The following is a 19919-nucleotide window of genomic DNA, read 5'->3' on the forward strand; positions in this document are numbered from 1 at the left end:
CTGAGAGGAACGAACCAATGGGGGGCGTTCCAGAAGCCCGCCGAAAAAGGTGCTTATATTTGCATACAGGAGGCTATATAAGACCCTAATTCGCCATAGGTGTCAGATTTTATCTCCTTCAGCGATACCTTCGCTGGTCTCCGGAAGAAGCACCGCCGTTGAAAAGGCACCAGCGGAACCTGCTGCTGAGGACGACGGACTCCCTCTCCGCCTTCTCTGCCGTTCCAGCTACGCCATCCGGCGTTATATATCCTTTAAACTGTGTCTATGTTGAGTGTTATATGTGTTTGTGTGTGTGTTGCCGCTGCAACGCCACTTCTAGAGCTTACAGGCTTGTTCTACTCGAGGACTCTCTCGTTCCGCCGCGTCGTTAAGCGCCGCGGAAAGACGGAGCTCTTCTCACTCTCCCTCTGCTCTCGTCCCGTCGCGCTGAATAGCGCCGCGGAAAGAGAGAATGTTAGAGGACATGAGCACACTCAAGCCGAAGCTCTCTTCACTCTGCCGCCGCCGCGGCTCTTCTTCCGCCGCTGCCACAGAGTTGTTCCCACTCTTCTCTCATTCCGTCGCGCTACAGCCGCGGACAGAGAATACTAGAGTGAATAGGCGAACTCGAGCCGAAGCTCTCGTCACTATACCGTCGCGCTGAGGAGGCGCCGCGGACAGACGGAGTTTTTCCTCAGTCTTCCTCTTCTCTAGTTCAGTCGCGATATCGCCGCGGACAGAGAATACTAGAGTGAATAAACAAACTCGAGCCGAAGCTCTCGCCGTGCTAGAAGCGCCGCGGACAGAGTTTTACCTCACGCTTCCAATTCTCTCGTCCTGTCGCTCTATCGCCGCGGACAGAGAATACTAGAGTGAATAAACAAACTCGAGCCGAAGCTCTCGCCGTGCTAGAAGCGCCGCGGACAGAGTTTTACCTCACGCTTCCAATTCTCTCGTCCTGTCGCTCTATCGCCGCGGACAGAGAATACTAGAGTGAATAAACAAACTCGAGCCGAAGCTCTCGCCGTGCTAGAAGCGCCGCGGACAGAGTTTTACCTCACGCTTCCAATTCTCTCGTCCTGTCGCTCTATCGCCGCGGACAGAGAATACTAGAGTGAATAAACAAACTCGAGCCGAAGCTCTAGCCGTGCTCATTCTACCGCCGCCGTGCTGAAGCGCTGCGGACAGAGAATACTAGAGTAAGTTAGACGAGCGAGCTCGGGCTGTTGGGTATGTCAAGAACAATGTCGCTGCAGCGCGCGCTTACTGCCAAGGAAGTTGTAATGGCTGCCTTGTCATGATAGCGCGCGCCCCTTCCACAGCGCGTTGCTGACTAGAGCGCGGCTTACGTCATAGCACGCGCTCACTGTCAGAGCATAAGGGCGTCGGAAAATGGCTGCCAAGCTAAGCCCTTTTTTCACTCTATCACTTCCAGTCCCCTTTATTCAGGCGGCTGGAAAGGTTTTTACACTGTAGACAAAGTGTCCACTACACAGTGTGCACCCCTACATAAGCACTGTTAATTCAGCCTCACAAATCACAAATAAATCCCGCCGCGGCCGGATTACACCATATAAAGTCAACTAGCCTTATTGCAGTCAACTAGCCTGTGGTCAAACACGCTTGTCTGCATGCGCGCTTTCAGTCTAGACTAGAGCATAACGGCATTGTGGAATGGCTCACATACCACCCGCACTTCCTTACATTCTCCCAGTTCCCTTAAGTTAAGTGACTGGAGATTAAATATTGCAGTCAACTAGCCTGTGTTAAACACGCTCGTCTGCACACTAATGCTGTGTGCGTTTACCCCTGTGGATTTGCTCACTGGTTTGCACCATGGGTATTCTACGTAGGTTGTGCGCCACTGCACATTGTTTACACTACACACAAAAGAGCTTTCTATGTAGGAAATGTGCCCACTTTACAGTCTGCACTCCTGCACCCAAGCACTTTTCACAAAGTTCACTCTCGCACACACAATATAAATGTGAGGCGTGCGCCCACTGCAAAGCCTGCACCGCCAAAACTAACACTATCCCCACAGTGTTACAAGCAGTGTTACAGCACAAGCAACCCGGCTAACAGGCCCCTATTACTAAGCGGCCAGCCCCCGAATCTAATTCAACCCCTGGCTTTACGAGCCCAGGCCTGGCAGGCCATTCCTGGTATATAATATTGGGTGTTGAACATATAAAACGAGGTTCTCGCTACAGTTTTGCTCGCAGACCCCGCGATTCAAGCCGTGGTCGAGCCCTCTGTAAGAAGCAGTGTCAGTCACGTGCTTCTCGCTGAGGCATTGAGACTGTTAAAGGAGAGAGCGGCGAAAACAGTACACCCGACGCTAGCGAGTCAGGTTTTTACTGTCGCTAATTCCTCATGCCGAAAATGGGTGGCGGTCTCAGGCCCATTTTCCAGGCATCTGAACAAAGCACTTATGACACGCTCGTTTCAAGGTGCTGACGGTGAAACAAATCCTCGCGCACATTCGCCCCGGGGATTGGGTTTTCTCAATAGATCTGAAAAACGCATACTTCACGTTACGATAACCCCCCACCCCCACTACAGGCCATTCTTGAGATTCGCCTTCGAGGGGCAGGCTTATCAGTACAGTCATTGTCATAGACTCAAGACTTACGGCATAAGAACCACCACGTCTTGATAATGTACATAAAATCGCTAGGGCAGCCGAGATCAGACTCTGTTCACTGCATGGCTAAGCATCTCCTTTTATGGGCAGAGCACAATCTGAGCTCCCTAAGGGCGGCTTACGTGCCAGGTATTCTGAATTAGGGTCCGGACATGTTATCCAGAGGACCCATGTCCCCAGGGGGATGGTCCCTTTACCCGCAAACAATTCAGCTCGCACAGCACACGCTGCCCAATATTTTTTCTGCAAATGCAGGGATGCCCTGGCCCATGTTGGCCCAGACTCCCTCTATATGTTCCCTCCGATCGCGATCCAGCTGCAGCCTGTGCTTTTTAATAGCCCCACTTTGGAAGAACCGCACATGGTTCTCCAAACTGTTTCAGCTGTCAGACAAGGCCCCATGGCCTATTCTGCCAATGAAAGGGAAGGTCTGGCATCCCAATCCCGAGCTGTGGGCCCTCCACGTATGGCCCATCAACGGTATCCGGGAACCTCTCTGACAAGTTATGAACACTATTTCGGAAGCTAGAGCCCCTGCTATCTGGCAGCTCTGCTTTGAAGTGGTCAGTGGTTTTCTAACCAATGTGCTACGCGAAACATCGACGCACACTCATGCGAACTGGCGGAACCGCTCGCTTTCTCCAAGAGCTAATGGATGCGGGTCGTCCCCCCTCCATACTCGGGGTGTGTGTCTCCGCCATAGCAGCTAGCCACGCTCCGATCGTGGCACATTCACTAGGGAAAAGTGATCTTATTGTGTGTTTTCTTAAAGGGGCCAGGAGATTCAGCCCGCCTTGCCCCTACCTCGGTCCCTATTTGGGACCTCGCCATGGTTTTGGAGGCCGTGAAGGGTTCCCCCTCCTAACCACTTCAGAACACGAGCTTGAAGCACATATCACTCAAAACCGTTTTTCTGCTGGCTGTGGCCTCGGTTAACCGAGTGGGTGGCTTACCTGCACTCTCCGTGAGCCCTTCCTGTCTTGAGTTTGGGTCCAGCAACTTCAAGGTTGTGCTCAAACCGAGGCATGGTTTTATGCTGAAAGTGCTATCAACCCCTTCAGTATGCAGGTCTTTGCACTGCTTAACCCGCGTCTCAGAGAGAATAAGACGCAAACCTATTCTGCCCAGTCAGAGCATTGAGATTGTATCTAGAGCGCTCCGCCCCCTTCAGGCAGTCGGATCAGCTCTTCATTGCTTCGGTGGCCGCACTAAAGTTTGTGCTGTCATGAAACAGTCTCTCACACTGGATAGTGGATGCAGTCCCACTAGCATATAGGTCCAGGACCTAACCTGTCCTACAGGCATTTAAGCCCACTCCTCTAGAGGCATGGCCTCATCTTGGGCTTGGTCGTGTGACATTTCTTTGGAAGATATCTGTGCGGCGGCAGGCTGGGCCTCTCCGTCCACTTTTATCAGATTCTACAAGTTGGAGGTTCCAGCTCTACAAGCAGGGCTTCTCTCCATCTAGGCTCTATCTTGACCCTGGCAAACAGATTGCCTTACATTTTGGCCTGTACACATTAGTCCTTAAGCACTATTCATTCATCATAAGATCCGACTATGTCCGATCAGCTGTTCAAACGAACCGACTCTTCCGGTTCTTCATTCCCCTTATAAGCCGCCTCTGTCGGTGTCTCGGGGGTTTATAACATGTGCTTTGGGTATACTGGGTCAGTCAGCACACACGGCGCTTTACATTGTGTTCCCATACGTAATACGAGGAACCTCTCTCGAAAGGGAACGTACTCGGTTACTTTCGTAACCTCGGTTCCCTGAGAGAGAGGAACGAGTATTACGTTCCGTGCCGTGTTTATGCTTCTCAGGTATCGCTTCAGTCGATCTTAAAACCTGACACCTATGGCGAATTAGGGTCTTATATAGCCTCCTGTATGCAAATATAAGCACCTTTTTCGGCGGGCTTCTGGAACGCCCCCCATTGGTTCGTTCCTCTCAGCCGCCTCACCATAGGTTCCTGCAGTTGCCGCAGCCCGGCCAATCAGAGCGCTCCTCGCGCTGGGCTATGGCCGTGCAGCTCACTGCGCTTTACATAGATACCTTTATTAAAAGTTTTGCTTCACATTCTCGAGAAAAGGAGTTTTTCCCATACGTAATACGAGGAACCTCTCTCGAAAGGGAACCGAGGTTACGAAAGTAACCGAGTACGTTATGTCACGTTCAGGACATTGTGGACGACAACATTACACAATAAAATCAACTGGACGCCTCCGATCTCTCGATTTGACTGTAATAGTCTTTATTGCAACCCACATTGTTAACGTGTATGAAACATGTAGACAGAAAACTGACAGGACCTGAGCTCTTTTGGGACGCCAAGTGTGCTCTTTGAATAATGCGAGTCGTCCACCTGATTATTAGCAAACAGAAAAGAAATGAAAACCACAGGAAAGTAAAGAGTTTTTATGAAGCAAACAAAACAGTAACATGAAAGACAAGGTCAGCATCATACAGATAAATTAAGCGCATCACCTCATCCCATGACCAAAAGAAACCACGATAACTTAAAGTGCGCTTTATAATATACACAATTCAAAAGTTTTTTCACGTATTGTTTCATCTCAAGAACACATAAAAAGACATATTTTGAAAGTTTAACAGTCATCCTGCAAGGTAAAGCACACATCGTTCTGTTAAGCAGAAAGATCACCTAATGTCCAACCGAGACCAGGGCCGAAAAGGCAAAGTATCGATTTTACTGTGATACTGCAGAACAAAACTCAAGAACAGAAGTGTGTTAAGGCTTCAGTATGCATCTACACAGAGATTGGAGAGGCATATGTTTTTCCTCAAAAAGAAAATCAAATGCATTCAAAGGACTATTTCACCCAAAAATGAAACATTTACTCACCCTCATGTTGTTTCAAACCCATTTAAACTAGATATCTTCCATGAAATGCAAAAGCAAGCCAAAAAAAATCCATCTTAAAAACACAAAAATGCATCTTATGCACTATATTCCAAATGATACAATAGTTTTGTGCGAAGAACAGACCAGAATGTAAGCCAGAACAGACCAAATTTTGCTCCGTTCCTAACACAAATTTATCATGTGATTTCAGAAGACGTGGTATATAGTGCACAAGTCATATGCACTACTAAAATTTCCTTCAGAACTGAAATAACAGCATGTAGGTTTGGAACGATACGAGGGCAAATAAATAATGAGTTTCTATTTTAAGGTGAAAATTTGAGCTGGGCTCTGTGCAAAACAAAAACAAATTCATAAAATTATTCAGAATATTTATGAAAAATAAAGATTCATTCTGCGCATTTATATTACTCCCTGCACAAATACAAATCCGACACACCGACAGACGCTCTACTATTCACATCATGTGCTGAAATTAAAGACAAAATGTTTGAAATAACACTTTATATACAGCCAAAGAAACGGAGAAGACTCTTTGGTCAACTTGGAGTTCCTTGTAAATGTTTTTCAAGATCAAATGACACTCACACAAAACAAAAAATGGTGCTAAGAATGTTTAACCCATTTGAATAACACATTATCTCTGCATATGATGAGTCGCTCACAATTTTGACAGGTATGTCATCACGAAAGTTTAGAAACATGGACCGTCGTCTCTTTATACAGATCAATGATGACTTTAAAGTCTTCTGGACGTTTGAACAGTTCAGGACAAAAAAAGAGGTATTACCTCACATAAGTTCAGGTAGTACGCTGTCTAGATTATCTAGAAAGCGTCCACCCCTTCAGCACGATTCCTTCAATGTGTCCAAAAGCCGGCAAACGGACCAAAGGAAAAAAAACGGTCGGAGTCTGTGGCTCTCTGGTGAGGTTCAGATGCCAGATATAGGAACAGCGGTTTGGTTGATCTCTAGGGGTCTGTTTTTCTTTCTCAACCTTACTCCATTTTAGACATCTCATATTTGGTGGTCATGATCTCCTGTATGAAAATCATGCATTAATTAATCATATGTGTATGTAAATGTGACAAATACATACAAGTGATGGACACAACAATGGAAATGACAATTGTAAAGATGTTGCAATGATGCTCTAATGCACATCTGACATTTCAAATTTTACAATACAATATTTGCCTGTTTTTTCCCCAACATTAATACCTTAATGATCTGTGCCATACCATTACACTTAATGCAACACACCTTAACATATCCATCTGCAATAGTATAAATAATCTATAATATAAATAAAACAAGTTTATATACCTCATCTGAGTCGAGAAGAACAGGAAGAGCTCTGAAAATAAGAGACATGAATAATTAGAAACTGGCATGGGAAGTTTGTATGTATGTGTATTTAAGTATGTTTGTTTGTATAACAGATAATGACCTACACATCAGACAGAGAGGTAGGAATATTCTCCTCCACCCACTTCAAGTCTTCATCCTGAAACAATACAAATATTTTATTATATATTATTTTATATATTATGGGCAGTTATTTATACAGTATTATATACTAGAGCTGCACGATTAATCGTATCTTGATTTAAACACCCACACAATCGTATTCCTACATGTCAGCGATTCGGCTCTTTTAAACCTTTGACAAGTATCATCACAATGCACATTCAGATCTGCGTTCTGACTTCTGACCTAGACAGAGCGGTTGTCGTGTAGGTATGAAACAGCTTCACAAACAGTCTCAAACAGCCACTCAAGATCATTATTTCTCATATTGATCACAGAAGTACTGGGATAAAAGTTTATAGTTCAGATATAAACACTGATTTCTACGAAAGTAACAAAATAGAAGTTGACGCTTCACATAAATATTGTATCAATTACATCGTTACACCAGTAGGTGGCAACAAGTGACTGTTAAAAATGTATTTGTCAGTCGTTATGAGTGAATTACTGAATCATTCATTTAAACAAATTTTTGGAGAAAAATGTATTACAATTTATTCATTATTTTATGAAGTAGACTGCTGCAATTAACATTTTGTCAGTACAACTAGTAAATTATGTTATTTTGTTTAGTTGTCTGTTCAGAATCATGGGAGAATTATGATCTCTATTTTAAACAAATATATATATATACACACTCCTGTCTTTAATGTCAACATTTCTGATTATTATCAGTGTTGAAAACAGTTGTGCTGCTTCACACTTTTATGAAAAACCATGACAATTTTTTTCAGGATTCTTTGATGAATAGAAAGTTCAAATGAACAGCGTTTAAATAAATAAACAACAATGATTTCTATGGTACTGATCAAAATAGAAGGTGATTTGGTCTAATTTGAGAATTGTGGTATCTATTTTACACAAAAACAAGTGTGGTTCTCAATTTATCCAGAATCGTGCAGCTTTATTATGCACAATTCTGTTTTGTAACATTATAAATGTCTTTACTGTCACTTTTGATCAATGTAATGCTAATATATATATATATGTTATGTGAGAGTTGATTTATATATTAACACTGACCGGATTAGCTGCTGGAGGCTTCACTGTTCCATTGGCTTCTGTCTTAGCTGCCCTCAACTTTATACCATCAGCTGAAGATGAAATATTGCATATTAATTGATTTTCATTTCCACAAAATTTCCATACAGTGCAATAATATTCATTGAAAACCTCAAGATTTATAGATTTTAAAAAAAAGTTACTGACCAATATTCGCAGAGACCAGAAACTCTTCAATCTCCTCATCATCTGAATCGTCAATGAGCGGCATGAAAGCATACCTGCACACAGAGCACATGGGTGCTATTTTAGAGGATAAACATAGGATTTGGATGTTATTGTCAATATGATATTATCAAGATGTTATTGTCAATATGCTTGCCTTTGGTTGTTGGCGGATGGCCTCCACAGAAACATAATGACCAGCAGAATGATTGAAAAGAGGAACCTCCAGAAAGCATCGTCCACCCACAGCTCCATCCAGTCCTGATCATAAACACACAAACACACAGATTTAAGTGTTCAGGATCTGAGTAGAGCTGTAATCTCAGAGGGTTCAGATACTCACCGCCTGGCAGTCTGACAACCGGAACTTCTTTGTTGTCCAAACCATAAAAATGATGGAGGCTGAAACACAGCACAGATAAATTACCATGGACTGGAGTGAATTCTTTAGCTCTATCATTCAGTGACACTTTATGCCTTATACTCACCGAGAACAGCAAAGATCAGTGTGTTGGTGAAGTGTCTGTACAAAGACAACTTCACTGGGTTTCTTCTGAGCTTTAGAGTCTTAATGGTTTGTGCCAGACTTACAAATATGTAGAATATAGTCAAGGAAATGAGAGACAGGCTTACATGAACAAAAAACTAGGAATATTAACCTAATTTTTGTGCATAATGTGGCATGCTGTCAATTATCAGAGGGGGAAAATTAACCTGCAACTTCAGTACACTAGAATAGAATAATCAATGTTAACTATCACACCGTTTCAAAAGTATAACCATGCACATAAATGTTAGGCAAGAAACATACTCTACATAATATTGTGAATTCAAGCACTTCTAGCTACACAATATATTTGATACACTTTGTATATTATAAAATGCATATCATTTATAATGTATTTAATTGTAATAAACTGCTATGTTTTTTTATGCAGTCAGTATGAGTTGACTATTCAAGATCAAGATTCACTACCATTCAAATGTTTGGGGTGAAAAAGTTTTATTAAGTCTAAGTCTATTGTGCTCATTTAAAGGTGCACTATGTAGTATTTTTGCAGTAAAATATCCAAAAGACACCAGGCCAGCGTTATATATTTTGTTCAGTTGAGTACTTACAATATCCCAGATGTTTCCAACTATTTGTAAATTGTGGGAAAATTGCTATTTTAACTAAGGACAGGGACGTTTCAGCATAGCGTTTGAGCGAGTCGCCTGTCAATCGCGTCATATCTGCGTTCCCCTCGGTTTTATTCTGCAGAAGCGCTTCTCTCTTAGCAGTGTGAACATGTGTCACAGCAGCGCAGAGCGAACCCACAGAGTAACGTCATAACATCATATTAAACACACTTAAATGTTTCTAATATGATGAAAAGAGCTGCATTACCTCATACCAATGACCGGAAAAGCGGAAATAGTGCACGCGCCCGGTGACTGTGTCCCGTCCCGTCATAATAAAAGTCCCATTTCTCGCAAGGCGTGTGTTTGTGTAACAATCGTTCCAGCGGCCGTGCACAGCTTCACAACACTTGGTCCTGCTCTGCTTTACACTACAGTAACGTTAATAACCGCATTCATGAAAGTGATTTCTGCCCGAGTCCTATTTTCCACCGGCTGTGAGGTGAAGACCACATGTCCCAAGATGCTGCGCTCAAACTTGGCGTCATCAAACTACGCATTTGTTTTGAATAGGCGCCCTCCAGTGGACGGAAAGCTGCATAGTGCACCTTTAAAGCTGTAAATATTTGATTAAAAATACAGTGAAAAAAATCTGAAATATTATATTTTAAAATAACAGTTTTCTATTTAAATACATTACAAAATGTATTAATAAAATACTTTTATTATTATTACTGTATCAGTGTTGATGTGCTTCATATTTGAATACTAAATAGTATTACATTTGATGACTATAACGTAAAAAAAAATGCATTTATGTGAAATATAAATATTTTGTAATATTATAAAAGTCTTTACTATCACATTTAATCAATTTAACGCATCCTTGCTAAATAAAAGTATTAATTTCTTTTAAAGCTAACTGACCCCAAACCGTAGAACTGTAGTACATTACATGGATCTTTACAGTAAACATTTCACATTCATTTACACGGTGAAGGACATGTCCAAAGTGTATATGGTAATCAACAGCATGCCACACATGGATAGACATTATACTGAAAATAAAAGGGATTATTCTTTTCAGCATTGTGCTTAGTAAGAAAAGCATATGGCATCATGCAGGAACAAGTATGACCACTACAGCCAAATAGACACATTGTGCCGGGGCAAAGACGCAAACATAGCTCCCCAAAAGGATATCCACCAACACAGAGAGGAGTCAAGCAGAGCCAGGGGAATGTTGGCTAGCAGGGCCAGGTCAGAGTCTTTAGCCTGAGAGAGAGAAAGATATTATGCGGGAAAATAAGATATGGGAAACAGTAGGAATGAACGGGTTCTCAACCACTATAATCTGAAACCTAAATCACACTGAAATGAACATACACCTTGTAAAAGCCTTCTCAACTACATGATTAGTGTATGGTCAGCCGCAAAAAACACCATGTCCACGCATTTTCAGTGCTAATGTTTCACTGTATATCTTTAGTAAATCCTGACAGTAATTTTTAACACCAAAAGAGAGTTTGCACTTGCGCAAGCTGTTAGTAAATCTGGCCCTTGATGGTGTAAATGTTAAATCTGACATAAATTAAGAATAATAAATGCTGTTGGATCATGTTAACTAATGTAAATAACTAATGTGAAACCTCATTGTAAACTGTTATCACATGAAGTCTTCATAATCTAACAGGTTTGATAAGCCCATTGGAAGGATATGAACCAGATGGCCGAAGAATCAAACACAGCTAGTATAACATAAGTGATGAGTGCTGGTCCATTATCTCGACCCTTACAGATCAACATACACCAATCACATTCATTATTCACAGCAGCTATAAAGCCCAGATGACGTGTCATATAAATTATACAATTGCATTAGAGAAAATGTTAAGTGTGAATGGTTAAAGATGCTCAAGGTTGTCAGCTTTACCCCAGTGATCCTCAGAACGCCCTCAATCGCAGCGAATGCGAAGTAAAGCACACCCAGACCCACCACTCTGTGCATGACGGTGCCTAAACGCGGTCTGAGGACACAAAAACATCATCATCTCACACTCTGTAAAACCACTCAATCATCCTGAAACCTGCTGATCAATCCTTTCATCACTTACTTGACAATGCCGTAGCCCAGACTGACGATGATGACAAGCAAACGGGCCAGAGTCCTCTTCAGCGCAGAGATGAGCTCGGCAAAAATCAGCAGACCCTGAGCTGAAGAGAAGACAAAAATGAAGAATGAAACTTAACTATATAACCAACCATTAAACATATAGAATCCTATAGGTCTATAGAAAGATAGCACAAGGACACTTGTCGAAAAAGATTTCTTCAACTTCCTCTAGTGATGAAAATCAAGTCAAAAGGACGCCTGTTTGAACCCTTCATGCACTGCTGTTCAAATGTTTGAGGTCATTATGAATTTTTTGTTGTTGAAAGAAATTAATACTTTTATTCTATAAGGATGCATTAAATTTTTATCAAAAGTGACAGTAAAGGGATTTATGTTTAATATAAATGGTGTTTCACTTTCTGTTGATCAAATAATATTACAATTTGTTACAAAAAAATATGAAGCAGCACAATGTTTTCATCATTGATAATAATCAGAAATGTTTCTTGAGCATCAAATCATCTTATTAAAATGATTTGTGAAGGAACATGTGACACTGAAGACTGAAAATTCAGCTTTGATCACAGGAATAAATTACATTTTAAAATGCATTACAATACAAAACAGTTATTATTAACTGTAATATTATTTCATAATATTTTTGTTAATTTTTGCTCAAACAAATGCAACCTTTATGACCAGAAGAGACTTTTAGGAGCATTTAAAAAAATGCACTGACCCCAAATGTTGTGTACATCTAATAAAAATGCAAAAGCATCATATATGGCACTATTTTATCTCACGCAATGACATTCAGACAGTTTTATGTGTCCACATTTGTTTGGCCATTGCAAGAGAAGTTATGAAACTGATAAATGAAGTGTGTTAGAGTGTGTTCTGACTAACATGCAGATCCCACGTTGTTGGTGTTCTGATATTCAGCACAGAAGACGGCCTTCTCTATCATGCCCAAAAATATGACTCCTGCAATCCAGAACTGGATCCTCAGCAGGTCTTTCCAGTAGCAGGACGACCAGACGAACCAGAGCACAGCGTAAAAAATGTACACCATACACATCACCATGTAGAACTGAAGAAAAGAGACAGATTTTTTTTTTTTGTTATTCTTCATTTATTTAAGGGGCCATTTACACAACTAAGTTTTCAACTAAAAACTAAAAAAACTTTTTGTGTGTTTTGACCATTCATGTACATGACAATTGACACGTTCAGTGTTTTTGGTGGCCTAAAAACACAAACGTTTGAAATTGGGTTTCAAAGTGCACAATCCGAAATAGCCCCCAACCCTTAAATAGGGCAGTATTTGAGGGTACAGCCATATGTAGTGGTGTTCCTAACCATAGTGACATTATTGAATCCACACATTCAATCCCACAATGCACCACAATAACGAGTGTACAGCCTATGCACAAACAACGGCTGTCCAAATTCACTCACTAGTTTTCATTCACTCATTGAAGTGAAATATATTAGTGGACTAATGTAGGGAATAGTGAATCAGGGTTTAAGGGGTGATTTCAGATTCAGCCATTGTGTTTCTTTACAGTGACATCGCCATCTACTGGCCTAGCATCACAATACAGTGTTTTTAATGTTGTTTTCACGGATCTGTGTAAATGGGGATTGTTTCGACTTGTCCATTTTTAGTACATCGTTTGTCATGTAAACTTACCCTAAGATTTTTTTATTAGATTTTTTTTAATCATCCACCAGATTAACTGTCCACTTAGAATAGTAAAAGTACACCTCTCCTCAACCAGACACATGATTTAAGGTATCGATCATGTTCACAGCACAAAAAGGGCAGGACAAGTTTAACAGGGCCTCAAGATTTAATTGTGACTAATGATAGTAAGATTTTTTATAAAGAAATTAAGACTTTTATTCAGTAAGAATGCCTTAAACTGATCACAAGTGAGAGAAATTTCCATTCATCAAAGAATCTTAAAAAAAACACCAAAAAAAACAGGATCATGATTCTTCACAAAAAATATGAAACCGTTTTTCCAACATTGATAATAATCATAAAGATTTCTTGAGCAGTAAATGATGCTGAAAATGTAGCTTTGATCACAGGAATACATTTCATGTTACATTATATTTGCAAAGAAAACAGGTATTTTAAATTACAATATTTTCACAACATTACTGTTTTTACCGAGGTTTTTTTTAATAAATGTAAAAATATTAAGAGAAAAATCTTACCAACCCCAATCATTTTAGACTAGTGTATATTTTATCATAACACTGATCATATTGCAGTTGCACCAATAAACACATGAACCAGCCGATGAGAAATTGAACTACTTACGATCATGAGAGGCCATTCAGTGACAGAGAGAAAGCCGTGGGTCCCCTTCATCATAACACTGACTAAAACACACAATTTAGATAAGCAATGAGATAAGAGCAGGTAAACGCACAGAAACAGCTAAAAATCAGGGGTAGGAATCTTTTGAAACCTCACAATTTGATTCAAATCGATTCTTGAGTTAAAAGTTTTAGATTTTATTCAGGTTTACTGTTTTGTCTTACTTTTCCTATTTGACTGTGGTAGACAGTTTAACTCTTTCCTCGCCCAAAGATGGAATTTTCCGTTATTTGTGAGAAAATGCTTCCTCTCCAAACACGTAATTGTCCGTGTTTTCACTGTTATATATGCTTATGGGTGCTAATACGCATCTTCTGAATGAGTAAAGAATCTCCAGATCAAAACACAGGCGAAGGAGACGCAAAAAAGTTATAGGGCTGTGCAAGCATTAGGGGTGTTGATGGACTCCATCTACTTTGACAAAAACGTGATTTTCTCAGCTTTAAAAAAAATTTATAACGAAACTTACCCATATTCAAGTGTTGATAAAAAAGGAATGCATGAAGCTAGAATTAAAGAGACTTTTTTGTCTAAAAGCAGAGGGTCAGCTCTTTCTCTTGATATATTACATGTTCAGATATTCATACAAAAATATATTCAATGGGCCATTACATTTTCGTGAAACGATCAAAAACACTGGGGGTGGCTGGCAACTTTTTCTTTTAAACGCTGGAAGGGAAAGAGTTAATAGGTTTCAAAGAAAAAAAAATCCCACTGAATTAAATGTGAACCTTCCCATTTTAGTCAACTTAATTTTATAAAAACAAATGCAATCATTACAAAAGATAGGACAAATACAAAAGAAAAAAAATATACAAATTAAATAAACTACGTTTTTTGGGTACAGTAGCCTAGGTTTATTAAACAAAGTAAGAAATACTACATAAATTGAATAATCAAAAGTAAAAATAAAATGCTAGAGTTTTCACTGTACGAATTAAATATAAAGTGATACATACTAAAGATATGAAAGTGATAAAAGTCAAAAGCAGAGTGATTTCAGATAATGATTTATTAACATTAATGAAACAGAAGGCAACTGTTTATGAGGCTGCTGTCCCTTTAAGAATGAATGAAAGGAAAATATGCTGTTCCACAATCTGATTTTCTCCTAACTGTTCTTCTATGTTTGCGTAGGACATAACAGACTGTGTTTACATCAATACTCTATACAACGTGCATTGTGACAATTGTTTGCGTGTGTGTATTTGACCATGCAGGAGCAATAAGCAGTGAAAGAGAACTGAATTCAGGATCGCATGCATCTGAGAGGAAGCATCTACATCCTTTTCTGCGACTTATTGTGATTAATAAGAGTAGATAAGTTAATTAGGCTTACAGGTTAAATTCCAGTTGACATCTGGTTTGCTTGGATGAATTGACACCACCAGTAGATAGGGCCCATCCCTCCAGGTCGTAGCAATCACATTTTCCTTCAAGCAAAGAAATGATGTGCCATTACGTAACAAATCCTCAATCTTTTACTGTTGCCAAATAGGCAAATCCTCCAATTATTATATATTATGTCCCAGAATGTTTTACCTTTGCTTCAGCCTCAGCAACAGAAGAACTTGTGAAACTGCCTTCCTAAAATTACAAAAACAAAAATATATTTCTCTTAGATGCTTGGAGAACAATCAGGCTTTTGATTGAAGCAGGTCAAAAGTTAACGGCAAATACCTGAACCTCGCCTTCCACTGTGGCCGCTTTCAGAGTTTTAGGTTCTGCTTTTGATTTCTGCAGATATGTAATAGACAACATTAAAAAAATCAGCAATTAATATTTAATCTCCTAATATGCAATTATGAAATAAAGACTAACCAACTGTATCAGGATTATCAGGAAGTGGAAAGAGGTTGTAAACAAGACACTCATATGACATTATTGTGAGCTATTCTTGTACATCATGCTGGTATTTGTTGAACTGCCTTCATTGTGCTGATTTTAATCATATTACTGTGTCTGGACACTGAGAATGAGATATATATAATCACACTGTAGTTATGAAGGGAAAATGTGCTTATAAAATGTGCTTGTCAGGAAAATAGTCATAACGCAAAAATAAATGTGTTATTTATTAGGGCTGGATATTGACACAAATTTCACAATTCGATTCGATTTCGATTATTTTCAATATCGATTTTGGCTACAGCACATGGCAAATGTTCTCAAGGAAAACAAATCTCTTAACTAATGCTGTAAACTATGGGAGCCAGTTGGTTCATTACTATAATATTGAAGATAATTTTTTTTATTTCCAACTGATTTCAATACAAACACTTAAATACACTTATTTTATAATAAAGTTATATTAAATATATTTCTACAAACATTTAATTTAAATAGTTGAACGATGCAAAATATATATTTTTAAGTATGTAAAAAATTTGACAGTAAAATGTCTCAGATCAGTGTTGTCACTAACTAAAACTATTAAAAATTAATTAATTTTGTTAGTCAAAATAAATTGATGAAAAACTAAAACTTTAAGAATGAACTGAAATAAAATTATTGTATTACTAAAAATACTAAAATAAAAATACTAATAAAAACGGTAACATTTTAAAATAATGTCTAATATTAAAAATGTCTATTAACTTAAAATTGCATTAACTAATATGTCTTAGTTAATGCAATATTTTTACAGCATTTCTTAATGTTAGATAATAAACATTTCTTGTTCATGTTAGTTCACAGTACATTAACAAATGATGTTAGAAATGTATTAATAAATGTTGAGATGAACATTAGTTAATATTAATAAATGTACTGTTCAGTCTTAGTTCATGTTAACTAATGTTAACAAACGAAACAGAAAATGTTAACATAAATAAATGAAAGCTAAATAGAAACATTTAAACTAATAAATAAATAAGTGACAAAAGCACAAAAAGGTTCAACTAAAACTAGAACTGAAAATATAAAAAATAAGCTTTTTCAAAATATTATTAAATATAATAATAGTATATAAATAGTACTAAAATAACACTAACCTGGACTTATTTTCTCCACAAAAAGAAATAAATCAAGCAGATTAAAAATGAGACAACAGCAGCTGCATTACTGAATAAAGTCAAGTGTTGCAAACGTACATTGAACATGGGGAAAATGTGCATGTCCCTGCGGCAGGACAACTCCCTGTATTTGTGCTGAATAAACTCTCCGGGTCCGAGAGGGTTCGGGTCCATACTCATACCCCGACTCAATGGCGTCTTTTCATACATTTCCTGAGCAAGCAACCAAAAAAAAAGATCAGCAAAGAAAGACCATCACACGCAGCTGCTGTAATAAGCATATTACAGGTGCCACTCACTTCAATATTGTTGTACTCATTGTGACATGGGTAGTGCTTCAAAAACCACTGAATGGTGAACCCCACTTCCTCTGGGCATCCAAAAGATGTCACTGGAAGGAGAATAAATGCATAACAATCATTATGTGTTCATTAAGCTTCATCTTTGATCTATGCAACAACAACTAAAAACAACATACCTTTCAGTTGAATGTCAGTGTCCTTATACATGGATTTTCTTAACAATAAAGGTCTTGATGTCTAGAAAAGATAATATCGAATTACTGAAAACAACGTAACAGGACATACATGTGCAAAACCTTACAGTTTCTTTCAGAGAAAGTGTTCACTAATTTAAACTTGTGCAAATGCATTATGGCATTGTCTTACAGTGACAGCCACTGGAAACCTAAGTGGAAAAATTAGACAGGTCTTTAAATATTTGATAAGACCTTGTCACAAACTTCACACAGATCATATGGTGGCAGCGTCACAGTCAAAAGTAATGAAGTAAAACCTTCAGTTTGCAGGGAAAGGCTCAATGTATTGCTATCAGGTTGTCATAAAGGAAATGGTTACGTGTTCTGTTTTCTCAACACCTTGCTTCGTGGCTAATCATTAAACTGGGTATATTGTAAATTACATAATTTATGGCACAATGTCAGTGAGAGGACTTCCTCTAGGAATGAATCTATCAAGTGTCTCCAGCCATACATATATCGATATAAACATGTATTTACTATCAAATACAATTATTTGATCATGACAGCACTGTTCAATATCACCTCTCACATCGGGTTCATTACTGCATGCCTGTTAAATGAGTAAAAATAGCACAATATTACGTTTTGCTGTGGTTTGAATCACCGAGCTAGTGTGAGTCCCAATGTAAACAACATTAGCGCTATACTACAAATATTTAGCAGTATTTCATAATCTGAATGACTCCGACAGCTCTCTCATAACGTTTTATTTTCATTTCTAGAGGTTGTCTTAACAACAGTAACGTAAAAACCTACACAGTCCATAAACGATATATGCCATGGTGTCTAATATTAGCTATTAGCACTTGGCCTCTTCGCTCATTCTCCTCCATTTATAATCAAAAATATAATCCAATCTCACATTAAGCACTGTAATAGTCCACATGCCCATCTCTGGAGCGCCGTTAACTTCATTTAAAGATGCAACGATGAATAGAAATGGGATAAAAGAGAGCAAACAGCTGCTGTTCCGTATCCACCGGCAGCTTCCGACGGCCATGTTTACTGACCAAAGACGCCCGCGAGCCTCGCGCCGCGCGGACACACACCTGTGCGTGCGCGTGCGCGTGACACGACACGTCATGCCTTCGTTTACATGTCTTAAAACAATCAAAATATCCTTTCTCAAAAACCATTTGAAAGGAAGCAATAACACACACACAAAAACACAAATGATTGTTATTGACACGCCTATTATATGGATTACATATGTTTTTTTGCATACAGTGCGACTACGTACATTTATTAATATTTTAACCCTTACGAAAATTAACCATTGTTAACCAAAATTAACCATAAAATATATATATATATATATATATATATATATATATATATATATATATATATATATATATATATATATATATATATATATGTGTGTATATATGTGTGTATATATGTGTATATATATATATATATATATATATATATATATATATATATATATATATATATATATATATGTATGTATGTATGTATGTATATATGTATATATGTGTATATATGTATATATGTATGTATGTATGTATGTATGTATATATGTGTATATATGTATATATATATATATATATATATATATATATATATATATATATATATATATATATATATATATATATATATATATATATATATATATATATATATATATATGGTTATTGTAGTGTGGAAAATTAACCATAAAAAAAAAAAAAAAAAAAAATATATATATATATATATATATATATATATATATATATATATATATATATATATATATATATATATATATATGTATGTATGTATGTATGTATGTATGTATATATGTATATATGTGTATATATGTATATATGTGTATATATGTATATATGTGTATATATATATATATATATATATATATATATATATAGATAGATAGATAGATATGTATGTATGTATGTATGTATGTATATATGTATATATGTGTATATATGTATGTATGTATGTATGTATGTATGTATATATGTATATATGTGTATATATGTGTATATATGTATATATGTGTATATATATATATATATATATATATATATATATATATATATATATATATATATATATATATATATATATATATATATATATATATATATATATATATATATATATATATATATATATATATATGGTTATTGTAGTTAATCCATGGTAACCACAAATTCATTAATTTGTAATAAAATGTTGGTTATATAAATGGTAACAAATCCTCCAAAAACTCCAACTTTTACTATAATTAAAACATTGGTTATTTTTCGTAAGGGAATAATAACAATAATAAATATAGCTTTTAATAATAATAATAATGTGTTCGATTTATATAGCGCTTTTCAAAGGCACTCAAAGCGCTTTACATTGAAGGGGGGAATCTCCTCAATCACCACCAATGTGCAGCATCCACCTGGATGATGCGACGGCAGCCATATTACACCAGAACGCTCACCACACAC

At 37.8% G+C, this 19919-nt stretch overlaps 1 protein-coding gene across 2 annotated transcripts; it reads right to left on the minus strand.

Moving 5' to 3' along the window:
- Positions 1-5032: 5032 nt before the first annotated feature.
- On the minus strand, positions 5033-18478 carry tmem87b (transmembrane protein 87B). 2 transcript variants are annotated; one of them, XM_067421522.1, is made up of 20 exons: positions 18314-18478; positions 17389-17449; positions 17210-17301; positions 16989-17123; positions 15577-15633; positions 15439-15483; positions 15236-15329; positions 13837-13898; positions 12411-12594; positions 11506-11605; positions 11325-11418; positions 10591-10666; positions 8761-8865; positions 8616-8674; positions 8430-8533; positions 8255-8328; positions 8069-8139; positions 6970-7022; positions 6842-6872; positions 5033-6555 (listed from the first exon to the last, which is right to left on the minus strand). In XM_067421522.1, exons 1-20 carry the CDS (start codon positions 18449-18451, stop codon positions 6514-6516), a joined length of 1677 nt encoding a protein of 558 aa, XP_067277623.1. In that variant the 5' UTR covers positions 18452-18478; the 3' UTR covers positions 5033-6513. The 2 variants fall into 2 exon arrangements, 1 of the variants encoding a protein (XP_067277623.1); XR_010898682.1 differs by having other exon boundaries at positions 6966-7022; positions 8255-8533.
- Between the last annotated feature and the right edge of the window lie 1441 nt (positions 18479-19919).

The sequence above is a fragment of the Pseudorasbora parva genome, chromosome 17, assembly GCF_024679245.1.
Source record: "Pseudorasbora parva isolate DD20220531a chromosome 17, ASM2467924v1, whole genome shotgun sequence".
Taxonomy (NCBI): domain Eukaryota; kingdom Metazoa; phylum Chordata; class Actinopteri; order Cypriniformes; family Gobionidae; genus Pseudorasbora; species Pseudorasbora parva.